Source organism: Amblyraja radiata, chromosome 18 (genome assembly GCF_010909765.2).
Source record: "Amblyraja radiata isolate CabotCenter1 chromosome 18, sAmbRad1.1.pri, whole genome shotgun sequence".
NCBI lineage: Eukaryota > Metazoa > Chordata > Chondrichthyes > Rajiformes > Rajidae > Amblyraja > Amblyraja radiata.
Genome location: NC_045973.1, coordinates 2,427,167 through 2,445,000, shown reverse-complemented (window position 1 = coordinate 2,445,000; position 17,834 = coordinate 2,427,167). Strand labels below are relative to the sequence as shown.

The 17,834-nt window shown below is 44.8% G+C and overlaps 1 protein-coding gene across 2 annotated transcripts in view; it reads right to left on the bottom strand.

Moving 5' to 3' along the window:
• ccdc66 (coiled-coil domain containing 66) overlaps positions 1–13,058 on the bottom strand; it is a 38,601-nt gene extending 25,543 nt beyond the window's left edge. Inside the window, exons 1-7 of one of the 2 annotated variants that reach the window (XM_033036571.1) lie at positions 12,415–13,058; positions 8,225–8,289; positions 7,965–7,990; positions 6,227–6,650; positions 5,004–5,199; positions 1,405–1,520; positions 806–948 (exon numbers count right to left, since the gene is read on the bottom strand). In XM_033036571.1, the coding sequence (XP_032892462.1) occupies positions 806–948; positions 1,405–1,520; positions 5,004–5,199; positions 6,227–6,650; positions 7,965–7,990; positions 8,225–8,289; positions 12,415–12,425 (981 nt within the window). In that variant the 5' untranslated portion in view covers positions 12,426–13,058. The remainder of the gene's footprint in view (positions 1–805; positions 949–1,404; positions 1,521–5,003; positions 5,200–6,226; positions 6,651–7,964; positions 7,991–8,224; positions 8,290–12,414) is intronic. The other variant, XM_033036572.1, reaches the window with a different exon arrangement.
• Between the last annotated feature and the right edge of the window lie 4,776 nt (positions 13,059–17,834).

Here is a 17,834-nt window from a genome sequence, read left to right as displayed (position 1 = left end):
ATATTAGAAAGGTTATATTATTGTTGGCTGTACTAAAAGAAAATAAATCATTCCTTGCAAATTTGAGAGAAATAAGCAGAGGGAAACAGCACAGGCCTTTGGCCCATCAAATCTACACTGGCCATTTTACACTTATCCTATTGACGATTTTGAACTAGAGTTTTACATCGCTACAACATTTCCGCATGGCAATTGTTTAGATGCTAATCTAAGTTTCAATGCATCAGGAGGATATATTTCCGCTAAGTAGTAATGCATTATTGCTACAACCAATTAATATCATGCCATCATGTGTGTTGGAGTATATGGATTCAGCAATTCACTTGAAATTCATGACATTGTCAAATCATTATAAACTACCAAATAGATCTGTGAAAAATATGTATAGAAAGTATTCTCTTGAAACTCTAGTGCAAAAGTAAAGGGTAGATTTTGCCTTCTCACATTTAATGTGTTAAGGAATCTTGCCTTTATGTTCACAGACACACACAGTGTACAGTCTTGTTATTATTCAAGAGTCAAGAGTGTTTTATTGTCATATGTCACATTTTCCAGCACCTGCAGTTCCTTCTTAAACATAGAGAAACAAATAAGAGTTTAAAAAGCTTTTAGATATGCAGAGAATGGAGGGATATGGATCACGTGCAGGCACAGAAAATCAGTTTAACTTGCATGGAGTCCTGCACCATCATTTTAGGCTGAAGGGCCTGCTCTTGTGATGTACTGTTCTATGTTTAAAGGAGCGACACCAGGCAGAAAAGGAGGGGGGAAGAGAGAAAACATTTAAACAATTGTTGATCCTTACCTTTCCTTTAATGTTTTCAAGTATTTTCTTTGTGTTGGATCGCACAGGTGCCCCTGCATCTCGCTTTCCCCATGGATTCCATTCCGAAAATTCTGAAACTTCATTATTTTTCTGTAGTTGTTTCTTTAAAGCCACCTGTTCATCTAGATTTACAACAACCAAACATATTGTTAATTATATAAGCCAGACAGTATTATTGATCCCAAAAATCAAATCATAACAAAGTTTTAATGCCATTTAAAAAATATTTTTTAATGTTTTTGCTCGAGTGGAAACTCGGAAAAGTCAAATTAGTGAAGAGCAGACGTGTGGTTTAACTGCAGTTGGATCGAAAGCAGATATTCAAATGCTTTTGTTGCATGCTATCGAGTCTTTCTGCTGACTGGATAGCACGCAACAAAAGCTTTTCACTGTACCTCGGTACACGTGACAAACTAAACTGAACTGTAGCTCATATTATGCAGTGGAAGACAAAAAAAGGACTGTTAACAAAAATAAGACAATTTGCAAAGAAAAACATATCATAGAATCTAACATTTTCTTCAAATATCAAATCCCTTGTCATAAGTGGTGAAATTTAGAAATTTATCATCAAGTACCTAATTCCTTTTTCCACTGGATTCTTTTGGCTTCCAGCTGTTCTTTTGAATTTTCTCTTTCTCCCAAGTTTCCGAAAAGACCATCTTTCGTTTGAATGGCGCTGCTCAAAGGCGCCCTGTTCATAAAGAAGGGATATTTGTCTTACTTTGTTTTAATAAAAGATTTGATTTTAATTTTAAAGTGAAGGAGATGTAGCCTTGCAGACCAAGGTCATTGTCTAACATACTATTTGACCAATTCTAGATAATCACAGGAAGCCATGCCACTTGTTTGGTTGCAATGACCACCAAACAAATTCAAGCACTGGACTTGCATACAGAGAAAATATACCCAAAAAGATACAAAGTGCTGCAGGAACTCAGCAGGTCAGGCAGCATCTCTGGAGAACATGGATTGGTGACATATCGGGACCCTTCCTCAATATTTCAGTATTTTCCAATCTATCTTCGTAACGGAAAGACCCCTCCATTAGAAACATCGGTATAAATTTCCTCTGCACGTTTCACCGAGCAATCCCATCCCTCCTCTAGTGTGGCAACCAGAAATGCACACAATGTATCAGGTGTTGCCTAACCAACATTTTGTCAAGCTGTACCAAGATCGCCTTGTTTTTTTTTTACACGCTTTGCTGTGGCTAATTCAGACCAACACCAGTCTACATGCCTGCCTGTGCTGCCACCTTCTGGTAGCTTTAGATTAGTACACCAAAGTCATCTTGTTTCACAGTGCCTGTACTTCCCAAAGAATATAGAGGAGCTCCTCAATAATCGTTGGTACTTCCTATGGTCCCACCCATATTTTACCCCCACTCCCCCCTCCCCCCACACAAAAAAAAACATCACCTTACACTTTCAGGATGAAATTTAATTTGCCATTGTGCTGCCTATCTTATCAACTGGTCAGTATCATCCTGAAGCCTCAGGCTACCATCTTCACCATCAAAATCACCATCAAACTCAATATATTGAGTTACTCGTCCAAAAAACACTAATTAGTCAAACAAAATCTCCCTCAAACAAATCCATGACGACTCTGCCTGCCTTTCCAAATGTAGAATAATCTGACACTGCAAATTTTCTTTTCAATCATATCTTTCAACTAAGTTCCCAAAAACTGATATTGGACTAGAGGTTTTGGTATATTCTTCTGAGATTCTTTGCACAAACAAGTCCTTCCATCACTGGTTTTCTTTTATAGTACATGTATTTTATTCTGGATGTAACCTCAATTGTAAAAGGTGTCCAATTACTCTCTATACCCAATTCAGATCGAGCGTTTGCAACCCAAAGCATTAAATTTAATTTAATCCCAACTGGGATGTGTTTGAACACCGGGACCTGGAGGTGTTCACAGACAGCGTACTGTGTTACATTAAAAACTGCATGGACACGGTCACAGTGGACAAACGCATCCGGGTCTACCCCAACCAGAAGCCCTGGATGACCCGGGAGGTCCAGCAGCTGTTAAAAGAGAGGAACACCGCTTTTAGGTCTGGCGATAGGGCTTTATACAGCACGGCCCGAGCTAACCTGAAGAGAGGCATCAGAGAGGCCAAATCAGACTACAGGAGGAAGATAGAGGACCACCTGGACAGCAACAACAGCAGGCAGGTGTGGCAGGGGATCCAGTACCTCACCAACTACAAGACCAACCTTGGAGCTGCTGAAGGTGACGCCTCGTTGGCAGAGGAGCTGAACCTCTTCTTTGCTCGCTTTGAAGTGGAGCCACCCGAGACAGCCACATCACACCACATGGTCCACAGCAGCCTAACCCTCAAGATAGAGGAGCATGAGGTGAGGCGCACGCTGCGGGCCATCAATCCAAGGAAGGCTACTGGACCCGAAGGCGTCTCTGGACGCGTGCTGAAGGACTGCGCTGACCAGCTGGCTGGAGTCTGTACGAGGATTTTCAACCAGTCTCTGGCCCAGTCCACTGTTCCACCCTGTCTGAAGTCCGCAACCATAGTCCCCTTGCCCAAAAAAACCCCACATTTCCAGCCTCAACGACTACCGGCCAGTCGCACTCACACCAGTGGTGATGAAGTGTTTTGAAAAACTGGTCCGGGGTCACATCACATCACTCCTGCCCCGAAGCTTTGACCCCCACCAGTTTGCGTACAGAGCGAATAGATCTACAGAGGACGCTGTAGCCACAGCTCTCCATGCTGCACTGTCCCACCTGGAGCAGCGGGGGAGCTACGTGCGGATGCTCTTTGTGGACTACAGCTCTGCCTTTAATACCATCCTTCCCCACAAACTGGTGGACAAACTGGGGGACTTGGGACTTCCACACTCCACCTGCATATGGATAAATAGCTTCCTGTCGGGTCGCAGCCAGAGAGTCAGAGTGGGCCATCACACATCCACGGCCCTCAGCCTCAGTACCGGCTCTCCACAGGGCTGCGTGCTGAGCCCCCTGCTCTACACCATCTACACACATGACTGCATCCCCGCCCACCACAGCAACACCATTGTCAAATTTGCGGATGACACTACGGTGGTGGGACTCATCTCCGGGGGGGACGAGTACGCCTACCGGGATGAGGTGGAGCAGCTGACAGTGTGGTGTGGAGAAAATAACCTGCTCCTTAACACCTTAAAGACCAAGGAGATAATAATAGACTTCAGGAAGAATAAAACGGACATGGTACCATTAGTTATCAGAGGGGACTGTGTGGAGAGGGTGGCGGATTTCCGCTTCCTGGGAATCCATATTGAGGAGGACCTGACGTGGAGCGTGAACACCTCTGCGCTGCTGAAAAAGGTCCAGCAGAGACTGCACTTCCTGAGGGTGCTCAGGAAGAATAACATCACTCAGAGACTGCTGCTGTCCTTTTATCGGTGCTCCATTGAGAGCCTCCTAACATACTGTGTATGCGTATGGTACACCAGCTGCACAGCGGCTCAGAGGAAAGCGCTCCAGAGGGCCATTGACAACGCCCAGAGGATTGTCGGATGCCCTCTCCTTACCTTGGAGGACTTACACAGTTCCCGCTGCATCAAAAAATCCCAGAGTATTATAAAGGACATTTCCCACCCCGGACACTCCCTGTTTGAACTGTTACCGTCAGGCAGACGGTACAGATCTACAAGGACAAGGACAAACAGACTTAAAAACAGTTTTTACCCCACTGCTATAAAGGCACTAAATGTAGCCGCCAAGGAACGCAGGGGCGATACATACATACAGAAGGATGTAGGGCTGGGTGTTTATGCGTGCTATTTTTATGATATTTATTTTAGTTGTTTATCTTTTTAAATATTTTACCTTGTATGTATCGTTAGCTTTTAGAAATGTTTGAATGGTGCACTGACTGGCTGACATTTTACAATTTCGTTGTACATGGTTCATGTTACAATGACAATAAAGAAACTATTCTATTCTATTATTGCTCTGTACACAGATGTTGCTTGACCTGCTGAGTGATTCCAGCATTTTCTGCTTTGATTGTCACCAAGCGCTTCCTGACCAGAGTGGTATGAGCTGCTGTGGTATACATCAACTGGGCTACTTTGCACTGCAGTTGGGATAATGACATTGAAACTTGGATCTGCTGTGTATAAAAAGACAATCTTTTTGATCTGTTTCAGATACCTACTTATTACCAGTGTTTTCAGTTTGTATAATGTTTGCTTGTGCAACAACTACTCCAGATGTCTGGGATGCCCGTGAATCCCGGCATGAACTATTGCCCCGTGTGGCCTTGTTATTGTTGCAGCCAACTTCATTCTGCGAGGTTGGGTTATCCCCCTTCAGCTCCTCATCTGTTGCTTGTGTTTCTTTAGCTCCTTTACCTGTTGAAAAATAAAAATATATTTCTTCAAATGTTCTCGCTGTTGTAAACGGATCCTATTGTAGGTTCACAATTTGATCACGATCCAACATCGATATTTAACTCCTGTACCGATTTACAGCGCTACTTTCAAAGTGTTTGGTAGAGGAATCGTCCCAAGCATGAGGATTCCTCGACATGCCCTTGTCATAATATAGCAATCATTCACACAGCAATAGTACTACGTTTGTGCAAAATGTTTGATGACTTAACAAGAATAAGAATAAGTTACAATTGAGCAGTCAACATGTACAATAACTGAGGAAAATAATTATCTTAGGAACTTGCTCCAAAACCTATGGACAATAACCTGCAATATCAATGATTTTACACAGCTCAGAAGCAGGCCATTCAGCCCACCACATTGATGTCAACCTTTTTTGCCCATTCAAACTAATGCCACGTCCACATTAGGTGAGTATCCTTCTATGCCTTGTCTAGTCTGAATGATTGGATCGGATTCTGTCACCTTTTCTGTAACCCTTGTACAGCTATTCCCTTATCCCTGCTGTCACTTTCTCTACAACTTAACACTTCCTTATTTTAATCTCATATTTGAAGAAGGCTTTGACCTGAAACATTACGTTTCGTTTTCCACAGATGCCACCTGATCTATTGAGTGTTTCTAGCAATTTCTGTTTTCAATCAAAGGTCTGATGTTGTTCACAAAGCAAATGAAGAAAAGCAAATCATAGTCATAGAGTGATACAGCGTGGAAACAGGCCCTTCGGCCCAATTTGCCCACACCGGCCAACATGTCCCAGCTACACTGGACCCACCTGCCCGCATTTGGCCCAAATCCCTCCCAACCTGTCCTATCCATATACCTGTCTAACTGCTTCTTAAATGTTGGGATAGTATCTGCTTCAACTTCCTCCTCTGGCAGCTTGTTCCATACATCCACCACCCTTTGTGTGAAAATGTTTGAAGATTTGACAGACCAAATTAGAAAACTGCTGGATGAATAAGGACATCATCACAACACCTACCTGGCTTTGTACTTTTGTCCCTTTCCTGCTTTTGGTTGGAAGATTTGTTAGCTTGGCCTACAGATGCCAAAATCTGTTGAAGTTGCTCCTGGGTCAGACATACCAAATTCTCTCTTAATTCATCAGATGTGATTTGTTGTTTCTTTGGTGGCTGTTGCTTCGTTATGCCAAGTTTCTTCACGGAAGTTTTAATTCCAGGTTGTCCATTTTTGGGAATTGTTTCACAATTGCGTTTAGTTTTGTCGTCTGCCTTTTTTTCTGTGACGAGTTCTGTACTTTCTCCTTTCCCAGGGGCCACACTAGTGTTGGTTACAATAGGTTTCAACAAAGGCTTCTCATTCTTGGAATTGTTCTCATGAGGTGAAGCCACTTGTAAAATTTGTTTCGACTTCAGTGGATGGATTATCCTGTTCTTGTACTTCATCTGTCAGTGAATGAAGTATTACAAGAAACAACATGATTGAACGTTCAAAGGTTAAATTTTAAATTCTCTTGTGAGCCAAAGATGAATAGATGTGGCACCTCAGAATGAAAACCACTTCAATAATATGCAGTTAAATAAAGTCCAATATTTTATTTGTTTCAATCTTGGTTCCATTTAACCAATTCGTTTCTTTATCCAACCCGCTCCAACAGTCAAGATTTTAAATATTTGTATGTGCTATTTCCACAATATTCCATGTTAATGTATTCAACACAATCCTCCCGTATAATGACTTTGCCCGGCTCTCTGTTTAGATACCTGTATCTATAACATCTTTCTCGATTAACCATGGCATTATTCCTTCATTTCAATTCAGTCATTGACGGAGACATACTGCACGGAAACAGGCTGCTCGGCCCAACTTGTCCATGGCCACCAAGATGCCCAATCTAAGCTGGTCCAATTTGCCCACATTTGACCCATATCTCTCTAAACTTTTCCTAACTACCTGTCCAAATGACTTTTAAATGTTATTGTACCTGTCTCATTACTTGTGGCAAAAACACTCAATACCCACCTATGTGAAAAGGTTGCCTCCGGGTTCTTATTAAATCATCCCCATCTCACTTTAAATTCAGGCCCTATGGTTGTTGATTCCCCTACCCTGGAAAAAAGACTATGGCATTCACTCTATCTATTCCTCTTGCGATTCCAACACCTCTACAAGATTCCCCCCTCCGCCTCTTCCACTCCAAGGAATAAAGTCCTAGTCAGTGAAACATTTCTTTTCAAATAAAAATAAACTCTCCTTGCTTCGGTTTCGAGCTCCTGACTAAAAGTGGGATAACATAGAACTAGTGAGAACAGGTGATCAACGGTCAGCATTAATTAGATGAGCGGGCTGATGGGCCTGTTTCAATTAATCAATCAAACCTCCCAACATCAGGAGATACAAACTAAATGTTTGCCTTATAGGGGAGAAGGAGTACATATTTTTATGGACCTACTTTAACTAGAGGCTAGGGATAGGCAGCAACAAGACAAGTTGGGGGTGAACATGAACACAATTAAAATTCATTCACAACCAGAACCAGTGTGAATGGGTGATGGATAGTCAGCGTGGACTCGGTGGGATGAAGGACCTTTGCCCCAAGCTGTATCAGTGGGCCGATGAGCTTATTTCCATGTGTATCTCTAAACTAGAAGAGGCCTTGTTTTATCATGGAAAGGGAATGGATGCATCAGAATGTGGAAATGGCAGGGGATTTTTTCCCCACCAATATACATACAAATAAGGAAATTAGGACCACTTACCTTCTTAGTTTCTTTTGATGAAACATCTGTAATAAGATTTAACCAAGAAAAAAAATATTTTAGATTAAATACACATTACTAAAACTTACTATTCTTCACTGGGTTACATGACATGGAAATATTTTTGTATTTTCATAGAGGAAGATCAAAATATAATACAATTACCCTATTTCAGCCAATAAAATATAGCGTCAATGCATCCAAAATAGTGACGACGAATGAATTATAAACACTTAAAAACGACTAAATTTAACACTTACCAAAAGGTGCTAAAATTAACTTAGGCTTTCCATTCAAAAGCTGTGTTTCAAGTTTCAAACCATCCCTACAAGCAAGCATAAATTGTTAGTATGCATCTCAGAAATCTGTTGGATCAAAACTGGCATTCTTGTTTGAAGTCCTTATTGAGTATAATCTCTGCACTTTTTTTATATACTGAGCTAATATCTAGTACAAATGGCTCAAATACAACTTGTTAGTTTTTACTAGCAAACATGTAACATGTTTAATATGTATATCTTCTATCCCTCTAGTTATGCTCTACATCTATCATTTAAACGGAGAATAGTTAACTACAGATTGTTGCTCTTGTTTGCAGAACAACTTGGGAAGAACATCGATTTTCTGTCCCTTCCTTTTCTTACAATGAACATAGAATTCCTCAAGCAAACCAAAGGTATTAAGATCAGTAGGAAAGAACTGCACATGCTGGTTTAAAATCGAAGGTAGACACAAAATGCTGGAGTAACTCAGCGGGACAGGCAGCATCTCTGGACAGAAGGAATGGGTGACGTTTCGGGTCGAGACCCTTCTTCGTCTGAACCCTGACCATAACCTTCGTCTGAAGAAGGGACTCGACCCGAAATGTCACCCATTCCTTCTCTCCAGAGATGCTGCCTGTCATGCTAAGTTATTCCAGCATTTTGTCTACCTGCTATTAAGGTCAGAAATGATTGATTTCACTAATCAGATGGTGGTGAAGAAAACAAGCATCCCAGAACGAAACTTTGGTTCTTCATTCTCCAGTACTCAATCTTAAAATCATCACAGCATTCTACTTATCAGGATTGAAAAAGTTCTAAACAAGCAACAAATCCTTGAGCAGCCTTTAACCATTGTTTCACTGCTACATTGCTGTTTAAAAACTCCTATAAAAATGTTCATAAATATTACCGCAAATGTGCGATTATTTATGTGTAGGAAGGAACTGCAGATGGTGGTTTAAACCGAAGATAGAGACAAAATGCTGGAGTAACTCAGCGGGACAGGCAGCATCTCTGGCGGGAAGGAATGGGTGATGTTTTGGGTCGAGACCCTTCTTCGTCTGAACCCTAACCCTCTTCTGAAGAAGGGTCTGGACTCAAAACGTCACCCATATCTTCTCTCCAGAGATGTTGCCTGTCCCGCTGAGTTACTCCAGCATTTTGTGCCGACCGTAGACTTGATGGGCCGAATGGCCTAATTCGACTTCTATTCCTTATAACTGTGCTCTAAACTTTTGTTTTGTTTGGATCCCACTAGAGTGGAAATGCGCCAGTCGATTACGTTACTAATTAAAATCCAAACCAATTTACAGCCTTGAAATTTACAACTCAGTTTATATATACATTAAATTTATATATATAAAGGCTTTAATTTTTTTTTCTTCACTGAATCTGCTAACTGGTTAACCCATTCTTTTGGCTTCATTTATGGTAAATCAGAGAAAAAAAACCTTTAATATGCACTTCAATAGTAAACTCATTGCCTCGAATTATGCTTTCCATTTTACTTCATACTCTAAACTTCAACTAGCATGATTTGATTCAATAGCAAGGTAGACAAAAATGCTGGAGAAACTCAGCGGGTGAGGCAGCATCTATGGAGCGAAGGAAATAGGCAACGTTTCTTCAGATTCAATAGCAAAGCAAGTTTTGAGTGGTCCATCCCTGCTCCTAATGTTCGCAAAACACAAAGACCACAACCTTCCAGAATCCAGTAGACGTTTTACAGTAGGACCATTTTCTCAACCAGAATACAAAGCCCTGCAAAAATAGTCCGGGTAAAACATGTCAAAGAAAAGCATAGTGGCATCCATCCGCGTGGCCGTGCCTCTGTGTCACTGTCCAGTAATCCTATTACAGGATTTAAAAACAGAGCCTTCAGCACAAATGCACAACATGAAGGAAGTGTTCTGAATGATATTTGAAGGGCTTCCCCTCAATGGTGTTACAGAATAACACGATATTCAACAACATTAACTCTATTTGAAGAGCAAAGAACTTCAGAAACCAATCAATGCACCCAAAAACACCAACAAACTTGTATTTATCTCTCCAGATATGGAACCATGCTGGCAAGGAATCTGAATCTCACAAAGTAACAACTGTTTTTCTAAAATAAAACACAAAGTACTGCAGGACCCGCCGAGTTGACGTTTCAGGTCAGGATCTTTCTTCAGACCAATACCTCAGAACTTTCCTCAGTCCCAACTGGAAACGTTGTGTGTCCATTCCCACCCCAGATGCTGCCTGACCCACTGAGTTACTCCTGTACTTATTTTGCTCAGGATTCCAGCATCCGTTTTTCAAAAGTAGTTCATTAGCATGTGAAATCATTCATTCACTGCAAGAAGTAACAATCCAGTACAATGTGTGTGATTTAATACAATAATTCAATTTCTAAAGACCAACACATAATACGCAGATGGTAGAGCCGTTGCCTCCCAGCCCCAGAGAACCTAGTTTGATCTTGACCTCGGGTGCTGCAATGGACAATAGGTGCAGGAGTAGGCCATTCGGCCCTTCGAGCCAGCAACGCCATTCAATGTGATCATGGTTGATCATCCACAATCAGAACCCAATTCCTGCCTTCTCCCCATAACCACTGACTCCGCTATCTTTAAGAGCCCTATCTAGCTCGCTCTTGAAAGTATCCAGAGAACCGGCCTCCACTGCCCTCTGAGGCAGAGAATTCCACAGACTCACAACTCTGTGTGAAAAGGTGTTTCCTCATCTCCGTTCTAAATGGCTTACTCCTTATTCTTAAACTGTGGCCCCTGGTTCTGGACTCTGCCTGTGCAGAGTTTGTATGTTTTTCCCGTGGCCGCTTGGATTTCCTCTGGGTGCCTCAATTTTTTCCCCAAGGGTTTGTAGTTTAATTTGTTCCTGGTGTGTAGGGAGCAGACGAGAAAATGGGATTACAAAACTAGTGTGAAGGGTGATCAATAGTCGGCATGGATTTGGTGGGCTGAAGGGCCTGTTCCCATATTGTATCTTTCAATCAATTCAATCAAAACAATTGCCAATAAGATCACAAGCAACTGTAGATGTTGGTTAATAATTGAAGTATGAAGAAGGGCATTGACACAAAAAGTCACCCATTCATGTTCTCCAGAGATGCTGTCTGACTCACTGAGTTTCTCCAGCACTAACATGATTGTAAAGTTTGCATACATGATAGTCACGTATAGTCTTTCAGTTGACTGGATAACACGCGACAAAAAGCTTTTCAGTTTACCTTGGTACATGAAACACCGTGTCTGTTTTTGCCACTGTGGCTCCTCACTCTGGCCACTGCAAATGATTGTATTTGTGTCCTTCAGTTGTTTTATAAACCAGCCTTTGCAGTTGCTTGTATTCGTACCTATTGGCAGTTATTTCGATTGAATTGATCTAAAGATACAGCAGTCTTTTAGCCTGCAGAAAGGTCCCAGCCCGAAACGTCACATTCTGTGTCTATCTTTGATATAAACCAGCATCGGTAGTTCCTTCAGACACATTGTGTTTGTGTAGTCTGTGGAATCATCTGCCTCAGGTGGAGGCAGGTTCTCTGGATGCTTTCAAGAGAGAGTTAGATAGGGCTCTTAGAAATAACGGGGATATGGGGAGAAGGCAGGAACGGGGTACTGATTGGGGATGATCAGCCATGATCATGTTGAATGGTGGTGCTGGCTCGAAGGGTTGTATAGTATCATCTGATCTGTTTGGACAGCGTGTGAAATGAAGCTTTCCACTGTAGCTCGCTACACGGGGCAATAATAATAAACCCGAACCACCACTCAGGCTCCTCACCGAGCTCCCCGCCGGGGCAGCAGCACCACCTTGTGCGCCACCAAACATAGATGAGGTTATTAAGAAGGAAATGCTGGAGAAACTCAGCGGGTGCAGCAGCATCTATGGAGCGAAGGAAATAGGCAACGTTTCGGGGTGAATCCCTTGGGAAATAGGCAACGTTTCGGGGCGAATCCCTTGGGAAAGGCAACGTTTCGGGGTGAATCCCTTGGGAAATAGGCAACGTTTCGGGGCCGAATCCCTTGGGAAATAGGCAACGTTTCGGGCCGAAACCCAAGGGTTTCGGCCCGAAACGTTGCCTATTTCCTTCGCTCCATAGATGCTGCCTCACCTGCTGAGTTTCTCCAGCACTTTTTGTCCACCATAGACACGGAGGTGAAGCAAAGTTGACAACTTACCCCAGGTTCATTGCCCGCCGCTGGCCGGAGCCACTGTGAGAGCAGGGGGTGGGGGAGCTGAGCCGCGGTGAGAACACGGGGTTGTCGGGGGAGAGTCAGGCCGAGCGGCCCCACTCACAACTACCCGCCGCTGGGTGAGTGAGTACGAGGGGGGCTGGGGGGGGGGGGGGGGGGGGAGGGGAGAGCGGCCCACTCACTGCTGCCCGCCCGCCGGCCGCTGCCAGGTAGAGCTGGTCTCCACGGCAACCCGCCGCTGTAAGTACCGGGGAGACAAGAGGGGAGAGCCGAGCTGGTGGGAGGAGTACACGGGGCCGCTGGGGGGGAGAGTAGAGTACACGGGGAGAGCTGGGCCTCCACCCGCCGCCGCCGCAGTAAGTACTGGGGAGAGTACACGGGGAGAGGCGAGCTCGGTAGAGTAGAGTACACGGGGAGGGCTGGGCCTCCGCCTGGGCCACCACCCGCCGCCGCCGCAGTAAGTACTGGGGAGAGTAGTGTAGAGTACACGGGGCCGCTGGGGGGGGAGAGTAGTGTAGAGTACACGGGGCCGCTAGAGCTAGGCCTGGGCCTCCACCCGCCGTCGTCCCGTCACAAACCGCCAGCGTCCCCCGTTGCTGGCCGCCTAACAAGCCCGCCTCCCATTGGTCCGCGCGCTGCCCCGCCAACCCGCAGCGCGCTTACTGCCGTGTCCCGGCCCGGGACGTCGCCATGGAGACGGGGAGAGAGAGTCCCTGTGGAGCAAAGAATATAGAGGAGCTCTGCTATAAGATCTTTGGAGTAGAGTGGCAGTAATCTGTGGCAGAGAATACCACAGATTCACCACTCTCTGTGTAAAGTCTGATCATCTGATCTGTTTGGACAGCGTGTGAAATGAAGCTTTCCACTGTAGCTCGCTACACGGGGCAAGGTAGGTAGGTAGGTAGGTAGGTAGGTAGGTAGGTAGGTAGGTAGGTAGGTAGGTAGGTAGGTAGGTAGGTAGGTAGGTAGGTAGGTAGGTAGGTAGGTAGGTAGGTAGGTAGGTAGGTAGGTAGGTAGGTAGGTAGGTAGGTAGGTAGGTAGGTAGGTAGGTAGGTAGGTAGGTAGGTAGGTAGGTAGGTAGGTAGGTAGGTAGGTAGGTAGGTAGGTAGGTAGGTAGGTAGGTAGGTAGGTAGGTAGGTAGGTAGGTAGGTAGGTAGGTAGGTAGGTAGGTAGGTAGGTAGGTAGGTAGGTAGGTAGGTAGGTAGGTAGGTAGGTAGGTAGGTAGGTAGGTAGGTAGGTAGGTAGGTAGGTAGGTAGGTAGGTAGGTAGGTAGGTAGGTAGGTAGGTAGGTAGGTAGGTAGGTAGGTAGGTAGGTAGGTAGGTAGGTAGGTAGGTAGGTAGGTAGGTAGGTAGGTAGGTAGGTAGGTAGGTAGGTAGGTAGGTAGGTAGGTAGGTAGGTAGGTAGGTAGGTAGGTAGGTAGGTAGGTAGGTAGGTAGGTAGGTAGGTAGGTAGGTAGGTAGGTAGGTAGGTAGGTAGGTAGGTAGGTAGGTAGGTAGGTAGGTAGGTAGGTAGGTAGGTAGGTAGGTAGGTAGGTAGGTAGGTAGGTAGGTAGGTAGGTAGGTAGGTAGGTAGGTAGGTAGGTAGGTAGGTAGGTAGGTAGGTAGGTAGGTAGGTAGGTAGGTAGGGAGGTAGGTAGGTAGGTAGGTAGGTAGGTAGGTAGGTAGGTAGGTAGGTAGGTAGGTAGGTAGGTAGGTAGGTAGGTAGGTAGGTAGGTAGGTAGGTAGGTAGGTAGGTAGGTAGGTAGGTAGGTAGGTAGGTAGGTAGGTAGGTAGGTAGGTAGGTAGGTAGGTAGGTAGGTAGGTAGGTAGGTAGGTAGGTAGGTAGGTAGGTAGGTAGGTAGGTAGGTAGGTAGGTAGGTAGGTAGGTAGGTAGGTAGGTAGGTAGGTAGGTAGGTAGGTAGGTAGGTAGGTAGGTAGGTAGGTAGGTAGGTAGGTAGGTAGGTAGGTAGGTAGGTAGGTAGGTAGGTAGGTAGGTAGGTAGGTAGGTAGGTAGGTAGGTAGGTGGGTAGGTAGGTAGGTAGGTAGGTAGGTAGTAAGGAATGTAGGTAGGAAGATAGGTAGGTAGGTAGGTAGGTAGGTAGGTAGGTAGGTAGGTAGGTAGGTAGGTAGGTAGGTAGGTAGGTAGGTAGGTAGGTAGGTAGGTAGGTAGGTAGGTAGGTAGGTAGGTAGGTAGGTAGGTAGGTAGGTAGGTAGGTAGGTAGGTAGGTAGGTAGGTAGGTAGGTAGGTAGGTAGGAAGGTAGGTAGGTAGGTAGGTAGGTAGGTAGGTAGGTAGGTAGGTAGGTAGGTAGGTAGGTAGGTAGGTAGGTAGGTAGGTAGGTAGGTAGGTAGGTAGGGTAGGGAGATAGGTAGGTAGGGACGTAGGTAAGTAGGCAGGTAGGTAGGTAGGTAGGTAGGTAGGTAGATAAGTAGGTAGGTAGGTAGGTAGGTAGGTAGGTAGGTAGGTAGGTAGGTAGGCAGCCAGGTAGGTAGGTAGGTAGGTAGGTAGGTAGGTAGGTAGGTAGGTAGGTAGGTAGGTAGGTAGGTAGGTAGGTAGGTAGGTAGGTAGGTAGGTAGGTAGGTAGGTAGGTAGGTAGGTAGGTAGGTAGGTAGGGAGGTAGGTAGGTAGGTAGGTAGGTAGGTAGGTAGGTAGGTAGGTAGGTAGGTAGGTAGGTAGGTAGGTAGGTAGGTAGGTAGGTAGGTAGGTAGGTAGGTAGGTAGGTAGGTAGGTAGGTAGGTAGGTAGGTAGGTAGGTAGGTAGGTAGGTAGGTAGGTAGGTAGGTAGGTAGGTAGGTAGGTAGGTAGGTAGGTAGGTAGGTAGGTAGGTAGGTAGGTAGGTAGGTAGGTAGGTAGGTAGGTAGGTAGGTAGGTAGGTAGGTAGGTAGGTAGGTAGGTAGGTAGGTAGGTAGGTAGGTAGGTAGGTAGGTAGGTAGGTAGGTAGGTAGGTAGGTAGGTAGGTAGGTAGGTAGGTAGGTAGGTAGGTAGGTAGGTAGGTAGGTAGGTAGGTAGGTAGGTAGGTAGGTAGGTAGGTAGGTAGGTAGGTAGGTAGGTAGGTAGGTAGGTAGGTAGGTAGGTAGGTAGGTAGGTAGGTAGGTAGGTAGGTAGGTAGGTAGGTAGGTAGGTAGGTAGGTAGGTAGGTAGGTAGGTAGGTAGGTAGGTAGGTAGGTAGGTAGGTAGGTAGGTAGGTAGGTAGGTAGGTAGGTAGGTAGGTAGGTAGGTAGGTAGGTAGGTAGGTAGGTAGGTAGGTAGGTAGGTAGGTAGGTAGGTAGGTAGGTAGGTAGGTAGGTAGGTAGGTAGGTAGGTAGGTAGGTAGGTAGGTAGGTAGGTAGGTAGGTAGGTAGGTAGGTAGGTAGGTAGGTAGGTAGGTAGGTAGGTAGGTAGGTAGGTAGGTAGGTAGGTAGGTAGGTAGGTAGGTAGGTAGGTAGGTAGGTAGGTAGGTAGGTAGGTAGGTAGGTAGGTAGGTAGGTAGGTAGGTAGGTAGGTAGGTAGGTAGGTAGGTAGGTAGGTAGGTAGGTAGGTAGGTAGGTCCTGCACCGCCATTCAATATGATCATGGCTGATCATCCAACTCAGTATCCCATACCTGCCTTCTCTCCATACCCCCTGATCCCCCTAGCCACAAGGGCCACATCTAACTCCCTCTTAAATATAGCCAATGAACTGGCCTCGACTACCCTCTGTGGCAGGGAGTTCCAGAGATTCACCACTCTCTGTGTGAAAAAAGTTCTTCTCATCTCGGTTTTAAAGGATTTCCCCCTTATCCTTAAGCTGTGACCCCTTGTCCTGGACTTCCCCAACATCGGGAGCAATCTTCCTGCATCTAGCCTGTCCAACCCTTAAGAATTTTGTAAGTTTCTATAAGATCCCCTCTCAATCTCCTAAATTCTAGAGAGTATAAACCAAGTCTATCCAGTCTTTCTTCATAAGACAGTCCTGACATCCCAGGAATCAGTCTGGTGAACGTTCTCTGCACTCCCTCTATGGCAATAATGTCCTTCCTCAGATTTGGAGACCAAAACTGTACGCAATACTCCAGGTGTGGTCTCACCAAGACCCTGTACAACTGCAGTAGAACCTCCCTGCTCCTATACTCAAATCCTTTTGCTATGAAAGCTAACATACCATTCGCTTTCTTCACTGCCTGCTGCACCTGCATGCCCACTTTCAATGACTGGTGTACCATGACACCCAGGTCTCGCTGCATCTCCCCTTTTCCTAGTCGGCCACCATTTAGATAATAGTCTGCTTTCCTGTTTTTGCCACCAAAATGGATAACCTCACATTTATCCACATTATACTGCATCTGCCAAACATTTGCCCACTCACCCAGCCTATCCAAGTCACCTTGCAGTCTCCTAGCATCCTCCTCACAGCTAACACTGCCCTCCAGCTTCGTGTCATCCGCAAACTTGGAGATATTGCCTTCAATTCCCTCATCCAGATCATTAATATATATTGTAAATAGCTGGGGTCCCAGCACTGAGCCTTGCGGTACCCCACTAGTCACTGCCTGCCATTGTGAAAAGGACCCGTTTACTCCTACTCTTTGCTTCCTGTTTGCCAGCCAGTTCTCTATCCACATCAATACTGAACCCCCAATGCTGTGTGCTTTAAGTTTGTAAACTAATCTCTTATGTGGGACCTTGTCGAAAGCCTTCTGGAAGTCCAGATACACCACATCCACTGGTTCTCCCCTATCCACGCTACTAGTTACATCCTCGAAAAATTCTATAAGATTCGTCAGACATGATTTACCTTTTGTAAATCCATGCTGACTTTGTCCAATGATTTCACCACTTTCCAAATGTGCTGCTATCCCATCTTTAATAACTGACTCTAGCAGTTTCCCCACTACCGATGTTAGACTAACTGGTCTGTATTCCCCGTTTTCTCTCTCCCTCCCTTCTTAAAAAGTGGGGTTACGCTTGCTACCCGCCAATCCTCAGGAACTACTCCAGAATCTAAAGAGTTTTGAAAGATTATTACTAATGCATCCACTATTTCTGGAGCTACTTCCTTAAGTACTCTGGGATGCAGCCTATCTGGCCCTGGGGATTTATCGGCCTTTAATCCATTTAATTTACCCAACACCACTTCCCGGCTAACCTGGATTTCACTCAATTCCTCCAACTCCTTTGACCCGCGGTCCCCTGCTATTTCTGGCAGATTATTTATGTCTTCCTTAGTGAAGACGGAACCAAAGTAGTTATTCAATTGGTCTGCCATATCCTTGTTCCCCATGATCAACTCACCCGTTTCTGACTGCAAGGGACCTACATTTGTTTTAACTAATCTCTTTCTTTTCACATATCACAGATAGATAGATAGATAGATAGATAGATAGATAGATAGATAGATAGATCCTTTACTGTCATTCAGACCTTTCGGTCTGAACGAAATTATGTTGCCTGCAGTCATACACAGAATCA